Raw genomic sequence first — 18,771 nt, 5'->3', positions numbered from 1 at the left:
TTTTTTTGTTTTTTTTTACATCATGATTTTGCTACATTCAGTTCTTACAAGTCGCTCACAGTACAAAAATGTCACATTTACTCTAGTATGTTGTGTAAAACTTTGCCGGAAACCCTCTAATACAGCTTTTTGCATCCTAGTTTCACATCTCTTTCCTCTAAAGGGGGAACACAGGGGGAGAACAAAGACTATCTCACAGCGTGGGATACGAGCTAATCCCACTCACTTCCTGTTTCACTTTAGCCCATATAATGACTTTGCACACGTCGCTTTGCAACATCCAGGTGCCACACAGATGCTTTGGATATGCTAGGGTGGTCAGACAAAATGAATCAATTTTTGCATGGGTGGGAGGTGAAAATTTCCTGGATGTGTATTGTCAACTCCACTAGCAACTTTGTATTACTTTCTCTATCTTAAAGTAAAATAGCTTTTAATTTGGGAGTGTTGTATGCTTTAAAAAAAAAAAAAAAAGCTATCTGTTTATTAGCTGTAATGCAGATGGAAATTTGTTCAGCTGCTGTTATGGTAATGAGATATCACTAATATCAGCAGCAGCAGTGACACACAGATAATCTCTGCTTTCATTTGTAAGAAGCTTAGTTACAGTGCTCTTTCGCTACTATGATTAGCATCCAAGTAGCTTCCAATGATAGACGTCATCATTGCTATATTAGGTTTCACCAGTTGCTACATCAGTAGTGACTAGCAACTGCTAATATAATCCATGAATCTTGGCGCTGGTGTGGTTTGGATCAGATTCTCAGATACAGTATTACCAAGAAGGTTAAACATAAAGGCTTTATCAAAAACAGTCTAATGTTATTTCCCCCAATAAAATGAAAAACCAGACTGCCTGCCCCTCAACAGTATAGTATTATATACATAATGAAATCACACCTCATTCTTCTTAGAAATGTCTATTTCAGAGATTTGACAACACTGACATTTGTAACTTTTTCATTGTGTTAAGCTACTTTGTTATTTTCTAAGCTAGCTTCCACATCTTGAAACTGGGATCTAGCCATAGTCAAGTTTGTTTGGACTGTTACTAATATTCCTTTTTCATGTTAGTCTAAGTTAATTTTATGTTGATTGTGTAATCCTGTAATTCTCCGACTATTTGCCTTAGGCTAATTTTGTGAGCAGTTTCAATTTTCAAATGCCAAGTGATGATGGAAAATGCTGTATTTTTAGACATGCTCGACTGAATCATTGAACATCTTGTATTTATTTTTACATCCCATGTGACAGTGTTGTGTCTTCGTGGAGATTCTGACTCAGTGCTTTTTCCTCTACACAGAAGGTGGAAAAGGAAGAGGAGGACAAGCATTTGGTGTTTACTGTATTGTGTGCCTGCATTTAGTTTTATGAGAGAACTGTGGTATTCAGAAGTCTGTCTGCCTGGCCTCTTGTATTATATGATGACAGGAATTCCCCTGACAGACGTGTCACCCACTGAGCAACCAGCCACATGGTTTTATGTACCATCATTATTTATTAATGTTTGACATGGTTCATACTCCAGGGGTCTGCAACTTCCTGCTTGCATATTTAACATTTGCATGTTTGGTTTTAATTTTATGCAGATGGCAAGGAAGCTTATTTTGGTCAGAAATTCATAGGAACGTCCTGATGTGCAAGGCAACTGTTGTATGGCTGAAAAAAATAGTCATCATAATTAGTCATAGGCCTCCTTATTTTCACCTTCACAGTTTATTTTCTTGTTTACTCCAAGTAAGCAGCACCGTCTTGGAAAATATTCTCAGTTGTAGATAAAAAGGAGAAGCTGATGACAAGGTATGTATGGGAAGAAGAAAAAGACAGTAAACAATCTTCCCACTTTACCACTGCAGGAACTTTCCCCTGGGAGCATGAAAGCTTTGTTTCCACTGTGGAAACTAATGTTTAAATTAAGTCCTGGGTATTTTTCTACTTCTAAAAAGTCCCTGCTTGGAGGCTAGGGCTTTCAAAAGTCCAGGAAATTTAGTGGAGGGGCCAGATCCTTGTCATTGCTTGAGACACTAGAAAAGTTTCTTGTAGTTTGCATGAAACGCACAAAGTTGTCTACGAACATTTGCTATCTACTCTCTGAGCTGTATGGAAACTTAAGTAAGGCAATGCAAACTGGAAATGGAGAACATTTGCCTTTAAAGTAAAAGCAATCGCTCTTAGCAACTAAATTAAACTTGTCTACGACTTGCTGGATTTGGAATACATTGGGTTGCCTAATTACGTCTGTCCTTTGGTTCATTTTATTATAAAGTATTCTGCATTCCTGTGTAATTTGGAATAAAGAGAGATTGATTCATGACTTAGTGTATTGCAATGCTCAGTGTTACAACAATCCATTAAGAATAGATGTTGATAGAAAACATGGTTACCATTGCTAATTAGAACCTTTACAGTCATCTGATGAATATTGAAGAAAAGAAGTTAACTCTGTTTGCAGCATCAAAATATAGGATTTAAAAAGACAGTCGTATGGTCATGGTTAGGTAGTTAGGTCCAATAATGACACAGGTCACCACCCATGGTGAATAATCATGGGAATAAAGTGGCGTTGTGACACTAGAAGGCTGTAATTTATGATGTAGGGAGTGACAATGGTAGTATCAGAATCCATGTCGTCGAAAGCATGTTTTTGTCAGATGTATATCAATCACACTTGGAATCTGAGTGTGAAACTGCGTGCCTTTTTAAAAAAAAAAAAAAAAAAAATGTTGAGCATCTAACTCAACTGTTACTACACTCTCTGAATCCCCCTTTTTAAAAGGCAGGTTTTGTGGTGGCATAAGGGTGTGGTCAGACCAAGTTCCTCAGTTTGCCACTTGCCACAAACTGGAGCCTGTTCCAGCCCAGCCCAGAGTGCCGTACACTCTGCCCACATGCTCCACGGCCTTGGCATGCTGTACATTGTGGGATCCAAATTACATCAGTATGGGAGAGCATAAAATGCTGACCCCTCCACAAATCAGCCGCCCTCATATTTTGGTGTGTTTCTGAGACAAAGATTGGCTTTGTCAGTGTCAGTGGCCATTATTTATGTGTATAAAGCCTACAGATAACTTAGAAATAAACTGTGCACAACAGTATCATAAATCTGTTTCCAGAATCTATTTCCAGTAGCATGTTTTTAAAAAAAAAAAAAAAAAAAAAAACTACTGATGCTCTCTTTCACAACATACAGTTTCAGGTTAAATAAATCTGAATGTTGTACATTTTCCAGCCTATCCCAGATTTTTTTTTTTTTTTTTTTTTTTTTCTCCCCCCCCCCCCCCTTTCATGCTGTCTGGAAAAACTGAGAGGAGAACAACTTGCCCATGGCTGAGACAGTTCCTTTATTTGCTTTTGTATGAGAGAGTGAAAGCGGCAACAGCACACATAGCACAGCAGTTGGCAACTTGCAGTACTTCCTCATCCTGACTGCTGTATGGAGGTGAAAGCCATTGCTCCTGGCCCTGCATTTCCCCCCGCAGCCTCTTTAGAGCATAACAACAGAGAAATATTTTGTTCATTTTTGCTGCAAGGAACTCAGGCACAAGGTAGACTATAGGACAGCGCCCAGCACCAAAAACGTAAGTGAACTGCTGTGTCTTTTGTTTTGTCAACAATCTGCCATTACTGTTTCATTACTCGCTTCTTTTAGAGCTTCCTATGATTTTACTTTGAATTTAATATAAGATTGGTGACTATAGAATAGTTTAAACCTAGTAAATTCACCACCATGATCTGTTGGAAGGGAAGTTTTAAAAACAGTGGCTAACAGAGGATGCCATATGTTATCCTTATTGTATATTATTTAGCTCAAGCCTTTTTGCTAACCACAGAGCCAGACAGGAAAGAAGTCAAGAGGATGTGATGATTCAGAGTGACATTTAACCTAGTAACTTATTTTCTGTTTCTTATGTGTCCATTGCGGTTTGAAGCATTATATTTGATCATTTCTTGAATCATTCATGCTGCTGCTTCTGCTGGTCAGTGAAGCAGTCTTGTCAGTGCCCATGGTCTGGAGGTAAAGACATACGTTAGCTTAACTCTGCAAAAGGAACTTTGTATCAGTGGCATCCAGTCACACCAGACTTTACTCTGTGCAACAGAGTCTTATCACAAGAAGGCAACAAGTTTTGCAGCCACTCCTTTGTAGGACCTGCAGTTTCAACCTATGTTTTCATTTTTTCATTAAGGTTTGCTTAAAATGAATAGACAGGATCTTCATTCTTATGCACTGCGAGTTATTGATGCAGTAGTTCATTTATATTCTACATGCACTAAATATTTGAAGTGGAGAGCAGTTTGCTTGTCCTGTACTTTTTCAGAGTCTGTATTTAGGGGCAGAGAATGAGCAAAGATCCATTAGCGTGGATTTTTCTCTATGATTGGAGACTATTTGTAGTCATGGCAAGCTGAGCAGGCAAAGTTACATATTTGTAAAATGAATTCCTTTCATTTGGGATTGTATTTAATAATGTAGCTAACAAAAGTAAAATAGATTATTGAATTTTGTATGCAGTAGATTAAGATTAAATTATGAGATTAAGTGAAATGGAAGCATGCAGGAAGTTAGTTGTCAAACCTCAAATTAAGATGTGTGGTTGAATTTGTTGACTTTTCATATAATTCATCTTGGTCTGATTTCAGTGCTTCTCTTGGTTTTGTAATGGTAGCACATTGTCCTCTTTCCTGAAGTTCTATCAGATCACATGATGTGTATGTGATTGTTTTATCCAGGCCCAGACTGATGACTGCTGTCAGTTGCTTTCCTCTTATCTCCTTCTAGCAGCACAGTCTAGAAGCAACTGTCAGAAATTTGGAGAAACTCCTCCTCCTCTCCGTTTCATATTCAGCCTTTATATCATCTTGCCAAGTTTGGAAGCAATATAATTAAGGCAGATGACAACCCATTACTTACTGCTGTGGTGACTGCAAATTATATTTGCCTTTCAAAAATGGCTGTTTTTTAGAGCAGATTCCATATTTAGTTTTTTACCAATCATGAAGAAGTCATAATGTCATCATCCAGCATATGTGTCTCATTAGACTCAGCAAGATGCAGTGTAATAAAACCACTAAATGACTGTCATCTTTCTTGGCTAATGTGCTGTTTACAGGGAGATTCTCACTGTCTTAGTTTTTAGTTCAAGTTTAAAGTTACTTCTGGCTGTCTCTCAAAGACTTTTAGTTTTCACAACTGGGTCGTTGTAAGATAAGTGGGACAGGGCTCTGGCCCCTGAGAATCCTGTCTCTGCAGAGGAAATATGGAAAGGTCATACTGTATATGCAGACTTCTGCAGTGGTCGAGGAAAGTGGAAACAAAATGTATCAGTGTTAAAGTTTAGACACTTATCCTTTCATATTTATTATCTTTTCAAAATGCTTGCCTAGAGCTTTTACTTCCCTTATAGTAACAGCCGCCCCCCCCCCCCCCCCCCCCCCCAAAAAAAAAAAAAAAAATACAAAAAACAAAACAGCAACACGATTATACATCCTGGATTGAAACATCCTCAAATGTATCTCACTTCCTCATTTAGCCTACAAAGTGTTCAGGGCAGGTTGAGAAACAGGCACAGCTTGTGCTCTGTAGAGAATGGTGCCATAGCTATGTAATCTGTGTCTGAGGGGAGGTGAGACAGCACGGCTGAAGTGTTAGACTGCTAGGCTAGGCAGGAGCTAGTCATGGGATATTGCCTAGAGAGGCCCGAAGTATCATATGATGGGCCAGCAGGAAAACACATGCTCTGATACAGTCAATAAAGCAACTGAATATATTGTGCTGTTAACCAGTACCTAAGCACCTAAAAGTGTACTTACAGTGTGAAATTATCTTAAGTATGTGCCAACTACTCGTTACTGCAGCATCGTTTGTCCTGCTCTAAATTGCTACACACATGCAGCAGTTCAGTCACTGCAGTACAAAATGTATAAATAGTTGAGACTGGAGGGGGGAAAAAAGGTGGCCTTCCTGTTGGGAAGTCATGGTTGTACAGGCTTAAGTGACTAGAGAGTACTATTCTCATCAAGAGTCCTCTGCTTCTTAGATAATCAAGTTACCACACAACCACGATCAATAAGTCAGCCAACCCTTTGCGAGCTACCGAACCTTTTTACCAGTATGCTCTGTCTTTGCACTCTGACCTCCATTTCCTTCAGCTGCTCAGATGAGCGCATTACCCACATCAAATGCAAACCTTTAACAGTCACCCTGACCACATCATATTATATTATTGTGCTGCTTTTAAAGGGAGCCTGTTGTGTGTGTCTTTTCCAGCTTCATATTTTTATCCCAGGACTTTACTCAAGTAGCTTTGCATGAGTTTATTAACTTGTACCGAGCCTTGGTGCAGTTGATCATTTCATGGTTTTGAGTAGCTATGTGTCTTCTGAGATTGTATAAGAGTTATTCCCTCTTTTTGATAATGTAATGATCCAAGAGTGGAAAACAAAAAGTGTCTTAGACATGATGCTTAGAGACGTCTGATGCCTGTAGTTTGTTTGTTTGTTTGTTGGCTCACAGGTATTTCGTGTGTTTCATTACTTCAAACACTGGCCATGTTTATCATGAACATCCAAAATCAGTACACCGTATCTCAGTATATCCTGTATATGACAGAAAATAAGAAAAATTGCAAAAGGCCTATTTTTACCATATTTCTTATACAGCCACTTCTGCCATTTTCACACTGCATATGTAACTTCTACTGGTGTGGAGATGAAGTGGAGTCTTGGTCAGTGCTGCTGGTATGAACAAATCAGATAAGAGACTGTGTTCTTTCTCCTCCCTCCTACAGGAAGTGGCTCAATAGTGTTTCTGCTAAAATAACTTAAGCTCGCTGCAGAGGCACCTCCTGGCTAGTATTTTTTGGAACAGTAATAAATATCACATGTCAGTGCTAATCCATTATAGTCATCTTATAACCTGAGGAAAATGTGCTGCCTATTTTTCAGGGTTTCCTTTTATATGTACTGGAGGGAAACATTATCCAGGGTCTTTCCTGGCTCATCAGTAGGCATGATCTATCCACATACAGTAAAGCCAATGAGTATGTGTTAGCGTATTTAGCAGAACTCTACGAATATTCTTTTAAAGTTTAGTGTTTGATAAACATAATTGTAAATTAAGATCAGTTAAATAAAGCATAATAAAGAAACAAATGGAGGAAAGATGGAAACATGAACATGAAAAATAAAGATGAACACAGTATGATGATAACAAAAATATATAAACTATATAAATAAAAATAATAATCACAATAACAATGACTGTAAAGATTTCTAAAAGCCTAAGCGGCTTCAGGCGGTGTCATATCATGCTCTCAGAGTTGTGTTTGTTGTTCAGTTGCTTTTTCTATTAAAGGGCAAGTCGTGTTCATATTTCACTGCTGCCTCTGGGAGATGGAGTAGAGCTCAGCGGTTAAAACAAAGCAGCCTTGACCAAGTCTGTCCTGACCATCTGTTGGGAAAATCTGCCCACCTACTGCAGATCCTACATACTTAGACTAATGCTATTATCTATTATTCATTATCGTTTTACCATATTGAATAACTTCCGCTTTTGTCTGGACTTTTTTTCAGGTGTAGTCCGCTGACACCTAGCCATGATGAAAGCGGGCGCCACCAAAGTGGGGCTGCCCAAGCCTGGACTCCAGGAACGAGTAAGGCAGGCCCCCTCAACGTCCTCTGCCTCCACCACCTCCTCAGCCATGAAGACCTCCAGATCCTCCAACACGTTGGCCTCAGATCAGCGCCTTAGCAAGGTAAGTCACAGGTGCAGTGATACACAGATTAACCCTGCTAATGTTGGTTTAAATAAAAGCATGTCAAAACATTAAGAAGAACTTTATTAGACTTGCATGACTTTTACTAAGCGCAGATGTGTTTTTAGCTGAAAAGAGCCAGCAGTGATGATGCCTTGACAAAGCCTCCACCAGGAGCTACTGCCTCCGGTTCCCGGATGAAGAAGACTGTGACTACAGGAGCCATTTCTGATCTCGCTGAGGCCCGCCCTCGCAGCTTGTCAGGTGGGACACTTTCAACAACTAGTTTTAGAAACTTTCCTTAGGAGAAAAAAAGACCCAGTATAAAATATGAAAGGAAAAGGATGCATGTCTTCATAAATTATTATAATTAAGAGTACATATTAATTAAATATGCACTCTTATTCATAGAGTGCATATTTTGTGTCAGAGTTGAAGAGCTAACTATTTGCAGCCACTAGAGGGCCACATTTCATTACTAAAGTTGTCTGTTATGGGTTCCCAGTTACTGGTGGGAACTGGCAGCTTCACAAATGCTTCTTTTTATTTCTTACCCTTTTTATTCATTTATTTTTTGTATCTATATTCTTTTTCACAATTTGTTGGTACTAGTGAGGTGCAGGTGGCCAAGTACTGAGACTCTCAAGCTTTTGGTCCAAACATTAGATACTGGACAGATTCATGACCTGTCTCTTCTCACATCTGCTCAGCAAATTGAACAGCAGGATATGTTTTGGATGAAATTGGGTTTGAGGAGAGGTCAAGGTTGAGTGATGGGGGGATACTAATATAACTATGTGGATTGATAATACCAAATCTGAAGTGGGACTGGAATAAACAGTATATTTAGCTGTTTATATGTTAATGTCCTTGTATTTATTTTTAATCTCTTTGGGCAAATGATAAAAAATAGTGAAACTTCAACTTTAAAAATGCAAAAGTGTAATTAACATTAACTTCAACATGGTGTTTGTTAGTTGTAGAGTTTTGTGTTTGTTTGTTTTTCTGTTTGTTTGCATTTTCATTAGCAAAAGATGACTTAAGTTCCTTGAGCTAATATCCACTGTTCTTGTGGCAGACCTCATTTCCCCAAATCTGAAGACCAGAGTCAGAGGAGAGCTGATACAACCAGCAGATTGACAGAAACTGTAAATCCAAGAAGCAATTACCATAATGAATGCATGACATTTCCTATGAAATGTCTTCATTTTACACAGTTAGAGTGAGGATTAAGATCTCTTTATTGTTCACAAAATTTCATTTATTTATCTGTTTTTAATTAATAAGTATCCAAATTTTTTTATGAATCAAAGAAAACATTTCTACAGTTGGCAAAATTATGTTAGATTACATCAAGTGCCATTTAGTTTTCTGTCTACGGCTATCACATGTTTAGACGCACTTGGACAAAGGCTATTATAGTTAACAAAATGAAACTCAAAACTAAGACTGTAAACTGTGATATGAAAAACATTTTAGTAAAAAAATAGATGTTTGAGAAAAATTTAAACTAACTGAAACAATTTGTGAAATTTGAAAACAAACTTGCATTATAAAAAAGAATAAACAGAGCAATTCCAATTGGGCCTTTGCACATTTTGTGCACTGGCCCTCGGTAGAGAAAATATATCCTTAGTTTAAGTTTTTGTTAGTCTGGTAAAAACAAAATTTATTACATCTTGCCTGATGAGACATTGGTGGATATGCTTCTTAAGATTTTGGATGTCTACAAAACTGTGGGTTACTGCATACAATAATTAAAAAGACTAAAACTGACACTGGAACTAATAAAAGCTAAAATAAAATTAAACATTTTCAAATGATAAAAACTAAACTGAAACAAGAAAATCCACTCTGTAAACTAACTGAACTGAAAAAGGAAAAGTCAAAATGAAATAAAAATACAAACTAATTAGAAAATACAAAACTATAATAAGTCTGTTTGAGACAAATACTCAGTCAGACATGTTGCTAGGATGTACTATTTTAGGATGTCTTATTTTTCCAGCTACAAACCGGATTCCAAAAAAGTTGGGACACTAAACAAATTGTGAATAAAAACTGAATGCAACGGTGTGGAGATGGCAAATGTCAATATTTTATTCAGAATAGAACATAAATCATGGAACAAAAGTTGAAACTGAGAAAATTTATCATTTTAAGGGGAAAATATGGTGATTCAAAATATCATGGTGTCAACAAATCCCAAAAAAGTTGGGACAAGGCCATTTTCACCACTGTGTGGCATCTCCCCTTCTTCTTACAACACTCAACAGACGTCTGGGGACCGAGGAGACCAGTTTCTCAAGTTTAGAAATAGGAATGCTCTCCCATTCTTGTCTAATACTGGCCTCTAACTGTTCAATCGTCTTGGGCCTTCTTTGTCGCACCTTCCTCTTTATGATGCGCCAAATGTTCTCAATAGGTGAAAGATCTGGACTGCAGACTGGCCATTTCAGTACCCGGATCCTTCTCCTACGCAGCAATGATGTTGTGATTGATGCAGAATGTGGCCTCTCATTATCTTGTTGAAAAATGCAGGGTTTTCCCTGAAAGAGATGACGTCTGGATGGGAGCATATGTTGTTCCAGAACCTGAATATATTTTTCTGCATTGATGGGGCCTTTCCAGACATGCAAGCTGCCCATGCCACACACACTCATGCAACCCCATACCATCAGAGATGCAGGCTTCTGAACTGAGCGTTGATAACAACTTGGGTTGTCCTTGTCTTCTTTGGTCCGGATGACATGGCGTCCCACATTTCCAAAAAGAACTTCGAATCGTGACTCGTCTGACCACAGAGCAGTCTTCCATTTTGCCACACTCCATTTTAAATCATCCCTGGCCCAGTGAAAACGCCTGAGCTTGTGGATCTTGCTTAGAAATGGCTTCTTCTTTGCACTGTAGAGTTTCAGCTGGCAATGGCGGATGGCACAGTGGATTGTGTTCACTGACAATAGTTTCTGGAAGTATTCCTGAGCCCATTCTGTGATTTCCTTTACAGTAGCATTCCTGTTTGTGGTGCAGTGTCGTTTAAGGGCCCGAAGATCACGGGCATCCAGTATCACAGTAGCCCTTGACCCTTACGCACAGAGATTGTTCCAGATTCTCTGAATCTTTGGATGATGTTATGTACAGTTGATGATGATAACTGCAAAGTCTTTGCAATTTTTCGCTGGGTAACACCTTTCTGATATTGCTTCACTATCTTTCTGCGCAACATTGTGGGAATTGGTGATCCTTTACCCATCTTGGCTTCTGAGAGACACTGCCACTCTTAGAAGCTCTTTTTATACCCAATCATGTTGCCAATTAACCTAATTAGTGTTAATTGGTCTTCCAGCTCTTCGTTATGCTCAAATTTACTTTTTCCAGCCTCTTATTGCTGCTTGTCCCAACTTTTTTGGGATTTGTTGACAACGTGTAATTTTGAATCAACATATTTTTCCTTTGAAATTATACATTTTCTCAGATTAAACTTTTGATCTGTCATCTACGTTCTATTCTGAATAAAATATTGACATTTGCTATCGCCACATCATTGCATTCAGTTTTTATTCACAATTTGTTTAGTGTCCCAACTTTTATGCAATCCGGTTTGTACAACAACACTGCTTTTAATAAATATGGTGTGTAAACAAGAGCATAATTGTAAGAGCTGCTGAGAAGTATTAGGGGTTCGTGAGACATTTCACTACATAAAATTTAGATTTTATTGATAAGTATTTGGATGAAATAGAGAGGAAAAATTAAAAATTTGTAAATTTGTGATTAAAATTTTGGCTATTCAATAACAGAATGCACAGGGTCAGCAGTAGCTATATAATGAACATTTGAATGTTTGAAATAGGACATTCTGCCCAGACTGAAAGATGTCTAGGTTGAATGTTAGGTTTAGTTTTAGCGCTAAGATGGTGTTGACTAAATGATCAATGCTAATTGGGGAGCATATGGTGGCTCAGTGTAGTACTTTTTACCTTTTAGTAAATTCAAATGCAAGTATCTTGTTATCCATGACCTTGTGTGGTGATATTAAACTTTGCATTGGCTATTAAACAGAACAGCTACATGATGGCAAAATGCATATTACATGTAGAACAAATATGATGGGTGATAATGACAGGGATTTGTTTGCAGTAATTAATGTTGTGCATACCCTTAGTGTGGGAGAAAGCTGTGTTTGTTTATGGCAGCCCATCCAAACAGTGTGTGGATGCTGTGCTCTGGTGAATTTCTTCTTCAAAGGGCTCTTGTGCAGAAGCGCAGATAATTGAATTCTATTTGACAAAAGACTCCCGAGGAGCTCAGAAACCACAGCCAAGTGAGGCTCTCAGTTCTTTCATACACAATTAGACCATGATCAGCTTTCACCGGATTGAGCTCTAATTAACCAAAGTTTGCTTTTTCAAAGCATTTTCACACCCAAGGACAAGAACAGATGCCCAATTTATGCTATTCATGATAAATTCATTACAAACTTGCTTTGACCTAGTTTTGCTTGGAAATTTCTAGTATCCAATTCCATTTGAATACAGAGATATACCGTAGAGGAAAACCTCTTTAAAATATGGTTGTGATGCTGTCATATTCAAATGAGAACCAAGGAAAAAAAGAATGTTCCCATTGAACTTTTTTGTGATTTCCTGCCTCTTTGGAGCTAAAGGAGGCCACCCAAAAAACAGATAAGATATCAGTGGAAAGCCCAGGATGTCCTCTATTTAGTAAACCAGGACTTGGTAGGGTAGTTCGAATAAGTCAAAAATAAGAGCAAAAACAAGTGTCCGTTACAAAGGACATAAATGAATAGGCTGGTTGTCAGGAGGGTAAGACTGTGTTTTATATCAGCGAAAATATAATCTTTTTGTGTAACACAAAGATCACTTAGATTGTTTTTCAGCCAAGTTGCTGATCTTAACTGGCGTCTAGTTCATGTGCAGAAATGAAAACATCTGAAAGATTTTATCATCTTCATTTTTTTATGTGCCCAAATCCCCAAATATGTTCGTCTCTTCAAATAGATTTCATCAAAATATGAACTCTGCTTTCACTGAGTTGAGATTAACTTCTTAAAAGAACCCCAGGCTAACAGGCATATTCTGACCTTGTGTGTAGTTGTAGGACAAACGTGACAAGAGTGGATGTTTTTGCTGTATGATTCCCTTCAGGCCATCTGTGTTGTTCTGCACCTGCAGTGAGGCGGAGCACGTCAAGACATAAGAAGATACACAAGTGGATGTGTCAAACGTGTCAAAAAAGCAAAGCCATTGAGCATGCTGAGAATGAAATGTGACACATGAAATAGCAGCGATGGTCAGCCCTGAATACAGCTTTCGGCAATTATCATTTAGCTTGCTGCTTCCAATACTAAATCAGAATTCCAAAATAGTCTCACAGCGGGGAATGACAGGCTTTGAATATAGATTGGGGTGATGCTTTGTGGCCTTTCAAACCGTTTGTGATGTAATGCTCAGAAATGTCTTGGATGTTTGCATTTATTGATGTGGAAGGAGAGTAAATATCTGCTTGAAGAAGATTTACTTTTTGAGTGTGCAGAGAAGTGAAATATTCAACATTTGCATTGTGACATTTTGGGATAAAAATGTTGACTTTGATGCTGTAATGTGTCATCAGGCTTGCCTTAGTGATACCGTCAGCTTTCATGTGGGTTATAAGCACATGAGCTGCTCCCTAGCGAATAAGTGACATTACGTACTGACATGAAGCCATCAAGCTATCAAGGCTTACTGGGCTCTAAGGCACATTGCAGCAGAACTGTCATCACATGCGTCAAACAGTAAATTGAGTCTTTTCTCACCTATATTTTGGGCCCGTGGTTTCAGGCAGGTTTCAGTTTCCTTTAAAAAAAAAAAAAAAAAAAAAATAGAAGAAAAGGGAAAAAAAAAAAAAAAAAGGAAAACACACACACGTGGATTTTGGAAACGATTAAGCAGTGCACAGTCGTTTGTCCCATATGGTAACCTCATTTTTTTTTTTTGCAAAAGTCAGTAAAGAATATTATTGTTGAATAAGAACTAATGCATAATTTATTATTTTTGGAGATTCATGAGAAGTGGGTCAGATGTGATATCGTGCACACTTTTGGAAGATAAACAACATAATTCTTGCGCTAATTAGGGAGCAAATTCACCTTCATGCAACAGTCTACAGTCTTTTTTTAGAAACTGATCTGTGATATTTCTTTCCATAGAACTGAATAGATTTAAACTGTTTTATTATAATCTTTGAAAAAAAATATCATCTCTGTGTAGTTATTATCTGCTTAGTTATTGGGTTTGTATTGCAAATTATGCATCACTCTGGAGCTGCTTGAAACACTGCATTACTTCATAAGATTAGAGAGAATGGAGTCATACTGAGTAGGGAAGATGTAATGGGGAAAAATATGGAGTCATGGGGCAGAGGCACACTCACAGCAGTCTCTTAAAAAAAGCTCCTCTGACTGCCAGTCTTAACCCACCTTTGTCTGTCCCATGCAAGCTGTGGCCCACCCTCACAGCATGTCATAGTAATGAATCAAAACTGTTATTTTTGCTAATGGAGTCTATCCCCTTATCCCCTCTGGCACTTTACCAACTGTGCCATGCTGTTAGACAACGGGTTAAAACCCAGCCTCATCCTGATGACTTATTTAAAACTCCTAATCAATAATTCAGTAAAGCTTTCACTCAGAGGGGTCCCTGTGGAGTGAGCAAGAACAGGGGAGATGAAGCTGCCCTGCTCTATAAATAAAAAGCATGTTCGGGACTGAAAATGCATAACTTTATAAATGGGAGCATCTAAGGATCACAGCTTTCTTTCACATCTGTGCAGCCAATGTGTTCACTCTGGTCACTGATGTGATCAGAGTTCTTGTTTAGTTAGGGGTTGTTGTTGTTGTTGTTGTGTTTTTTTTTTTTTTGTTTGTTTTGTTTTGTTTTTTTAAATATCCGATTATCGTAATCTAATATTTATTATGATATTTTGTAATATTAATGTTATTATTAGACAAAATTCACATTGCTTTACTCCTGGATTTATCCACCTTAATTTATCCTTTATTGATCACATGTTTTCATGTCACGTGATGTTTAGTGGTTATACCAGTGAGAGAGATTGAGCAACACTGACTTTATAAGTAGCAATGACTGTCATAAGATGTTATCTCTTATTAATATAATAATGTAATGTAGGTTTGTTGTATAAATAGGTTTGAGATGTACTGTAGCTGTAGTCATTGTACATGCATATATGATGCTTTCTTATACATTTTTATCTAATATATCTAATTGTCATCATGTGTTATACCTGCGATAATGTGCCAGCCAATATCATAGGAGATTTCTTATATAAATTGATTTGAGCTGAATTGTATTGTAAAAGTGCAAGACTTTGTCATCATGTCATATTATTGCCGTATTTGATCTCATATCGGATCGTATCTCATTCTTACTCCCTTTGTGTAGATTTTGTAGGCTGTGTCGCTTTTTACATCAAGGTTGACGACTCCAACCAACATGAGGAGTTTTTGAGAGCGGGACATTTTTAAGTACAGACACCTTAATGTGTTTTGTGTTTCTTCTGCAATTCTCCTAATGACATGTCAGTGCAGTGCTTTCCCAGTGTAACTCAGGAGACTATACTGACAAGCTTTCTCATAGAGGGAGGGTATTTTTATAGGTGGGCTATGCAAAGGTTATTGGTGTGATGATCAGCACTACTCGAGGAATACTCTTTGGGTGGAGGCAGATGATTTACAAGAGACAAGTTTTCATTATTAGTGTGAATACTATAGTTATTCATTAACATCCAGTGTCTTCTTTGTGAACTTGCCTGTCATACAGTGATGGAGTTGAGGTTGGCTGGCTAAACCTGATAGAGTTTGACTTTGTTTTCTATTAATGAGTTTATAGCTTGTGTCAGTTTTCTAATAGTGCCTGAATTCACTGTCTGAAGAAAAAGAAGATGTCAGATAATGGTTAAGGGTCAATGATCTGCAGAGCCAGGAGACAGAGGTGTGCTTCAGGTACTATGGACCCCATACTGTCTGTAAATTTTACTATGCACAACCCAGACACCACACTCAGCCATAGCACATGGTCCCAGCAGGGCCCTGTCTGCTTGCGTCAGGCAGGAGGAAAACTGGTATGGTCCTAGAACTCCTCATACAGTACATGTCAGATAAATTAATCAAACGTGTTACAGTCCACTGAGGCACCTCATTCAGCATAAGCAGTCAGCCATAGCAAACAGACACACAATGAAAAGCCGTGAGACATACAGTGCAGTGAAAAAGTATTTGCACTCTTCCTGATTCCTTAGTGGGTTTTTTATTTTTATATTTGTCACACTTACATGTTTCGGATCATCAAGCCGTAATTAATAATACACAAAGATAACCTGAAATACAAAAGGCAAGATATGATATGAATATGGCAATAATATGATATGATGACACAGTTTTGCACCTTTACAATATAATTCAGTGTTTACATGGCTCAAATCAATTTATTTATATAAGAAATCTCCTATGATGATTTCATTCAATAAAGAAAAAAGCTATCTAAATCTGCCTGCCCCTATGTGAAAAAGTAATTGGCTCCTATACCTAAAAACTGGTTGTGCTACTCTTATCAGCAAGACCTGCAAATCAAGTATTTGTGATAACTTCCAGTGAGTCATTCATGTCAATGTGGAGGAATTTTGTTCCACCCTTCTTGTTGTGCAGCGTTTTTTTTTTTTTTTGTTTGTTTGTTTTTGTTTGTTTTTGTTTTTTTAAACATGAATGCCCTGTGCAAACTCATGCAGAAGCAACATTTGACCAAGTCGTCCCAAAAATCGTAATTTTCCGGGGGGGGGTTAGCCATGCAGAGGTGGACGTGCTGATGTGTTTCAGATTGTCCTGCCACATAACCCAAGCTTCAGGGCACAAACTGATGACTGGACACTCTCCATCAGGGTTATAGAGAGAATTATAACCCTGCAATTATAATTATATACAGAATTATAGATTCCATCTATTATAACAAGTCATCCATGTCCTGAAGCAGTGAGGCATCCCCAGACCATCACACTACCACCACCATGTTTGACTGTTGGTATGATGTTCTTTTTATAATATTTAGTGTTAGTTTTACATGAATTGCTGTTTTTTCAAGGCAATATGTATGACATGTGCCCTTGATGTAATTTTGGTAGTGCAGTCACTCCAAGGAAAGTTCATCACTGTTCCACAGTTTCTCCATTTGTGGATGGATGTAGATGGATCTCACTGTGGTTCACTTCATTTCCATATTGATACATGTCAGTGACTTTGTTTCCTTTTCTTTCGTTTGTAGCAAGATGTGTTGCTTTTTGAGATCTTTTGCCCTGCTTCACTTTGTCAGACAGGTTCTATTTAGGGGATTCTTTGATTAAACTAGTTTTCAGTAATCAGGTGTGAATTTAACTTTTATAAATAAAAGTGTGTTTATTTATAATTAATTTGTGATTTAAGAAATGCAGTAAATACTTTTTTCACACAGGACTGGGTAGCTTTGAATAGTTTTTGTCCCCTAATAAATGAAATTATTATCCAAAAATCAAATTTGGTATTTACACAGGTTAACCTTGTCTAATATCTGAACATGATCTGATGATGATCTGTGTGAGAAATATGCATAAAACATAAGACATGAGGCTGATACTTTTTCACAGGACTGTATATGCTTACCGTATCTACAGAGAGTATTAAAAAAAGTAGCATTACTGTTTATCTCTTCCTTTTGTCTCCCATAATGATCATAAAACGGTATGATTGTGTTCTCTATTTATTTTGCATACAGTGGAAAAGAAGCTTACGTTAAGCAGTTATAGCTTTGCTCTTGTATCTGGGATCAACTCAGGCTAAATGCATTTTGCGCTTTTTAGGTTTGCTGGCCAGAGTTTTGGCTCAAAGTTTGAAATTCCTCTGTGTAGAAGCCCGTGACCCCAGCGAGTCACCGAAAGACACTAGACAAAGAGCAGTGGTCTTGCCAAATTTTGAAAGGGGTCTCTTGGACCCGCAGAGATGAACATCCTGCAGTGAGGAGAACATTCTTAGTTGGATTAGAGGCATGTTTGTTTACCAAGGTGGATGTGCTGCTCCAAGAGGAGAGAAGAAAATATTAGGAAAGGAAGAGGAAGCTGTATAAGCAGTTTATGCAACAATCATATGATATGAAAAGACCCGTACAGTGTTGTATCAAAGGGCTGAATATTCAGGCTGACGTGGGCAGAATCGTGTAGCAAACTAGATCTTCCTTGCAGCTACTAGAGAATTTTTAAATGGCTTCTCTGTTAATAATATTTTCTAATTCAAAACTATATTCAACTAAAAATGCACAACTATAAATGACCTTTGCATTATTATTCTGCTTATCAGTACATTTCTACAGTTCTTTTGAGCAGAAAGAAAATAATCCAGCAGCTCTCAGCTTATGCAACAGAGACTCTCATACTCCTAAAAATATCAGTGCTTATCTGTGTCACGTGTAGCTTAAAAAAAAAATATAGTGCAGCAAAAATGAATGTTAATTTTGAAGAAATACATCCATGTGCATTTGATGTTTTGGGGTCTCAGAGTCAGATCTTACATATTAGAGTACAGGCTATTTTGACACACAGGTATATTCTAATCTATTCAACATTTAGGAGCCTAAAGAAGAGGCTACTATAGTTGATCATACTTTATTCTCCTTTACAGTTTTGTACTTATATTGTGAATGAGAGAAGACAGAACAAACACCAAAGCTAGACCATCACCCCCTCCCAGCTTTTTACATGTAGGTGAACCCACATACATGCACATGCTATTGTTCCCTGCTGGGTGCACTGTAGGGAAAATGCTAGTGAAAGCTTGTGGTGGCCCCTGACACACACTCCTCACACCCGCATCTCCTTTTCCCATTTTTGAAGACTTTTCTCTTCTTTATATTTTTATAAATCTGTATGTGGGAGCAGGCATGGAAGAAAGTTTGAAAAGAAAAGACAAGCTGCC

At 37.8% G+C, this 18,771-nt stretch overlaps 1 protein-coding gene across 3 annotated transcripts in view; it reads left to right on the top strand.

The window, feature by feature from the left end:
- specc1 (sperm antigen with calponin homology and coiled-coil domains 1) overlaps positions 1–18,771 on the top strand; it is a 79,136-nt gene that overhangs the window by 8,049 nt on the left and 52,316 nt on the right. For 2 of the 3 annotated variants that reach the window (XM_085469702.1, XM_085469700.1), the window contains exons 2-3: positions 7,573–7,754; positions 7,883–8,018. In XM_085469702.1, the coding sequence (XP_085325828.1) occupies positions 7,596–7,754; positions 7,883–8,018 (295 nt within the window). In that variant the 5' untranslated portion in view covers positions 7,573–7,595. Of the gene's footprint in view, positions 1–3,384; positions 3,579–7,572; positions 7,755–7,882; positions 8,019–18,771 lie in introns of those variants that run through there. The other variant, XM_085469701.1, reaches the window with a different exon arrangement.

Source organism: Copadichromis virginalis, linkage group LG10, assembly GCF_057382275.1.
Source record: "Copadichromis virginalis isolate Kocher_CV1m ecotype Utaka linkage group LG10, C_Virginalis_male_GT1.1, whole genome shotgun sequence".
Lineage (NCBI taxonomy): Eukaryota > Metazoa > Chordata > Actinopteri > Cichliformes > Cichlidae > Copadichromis > Copadichromis virginalis.
Note: the sequence above shows the minus strand (reverse complement) of the source record. Positions and strands in the feature narration are given on the sequence as shown.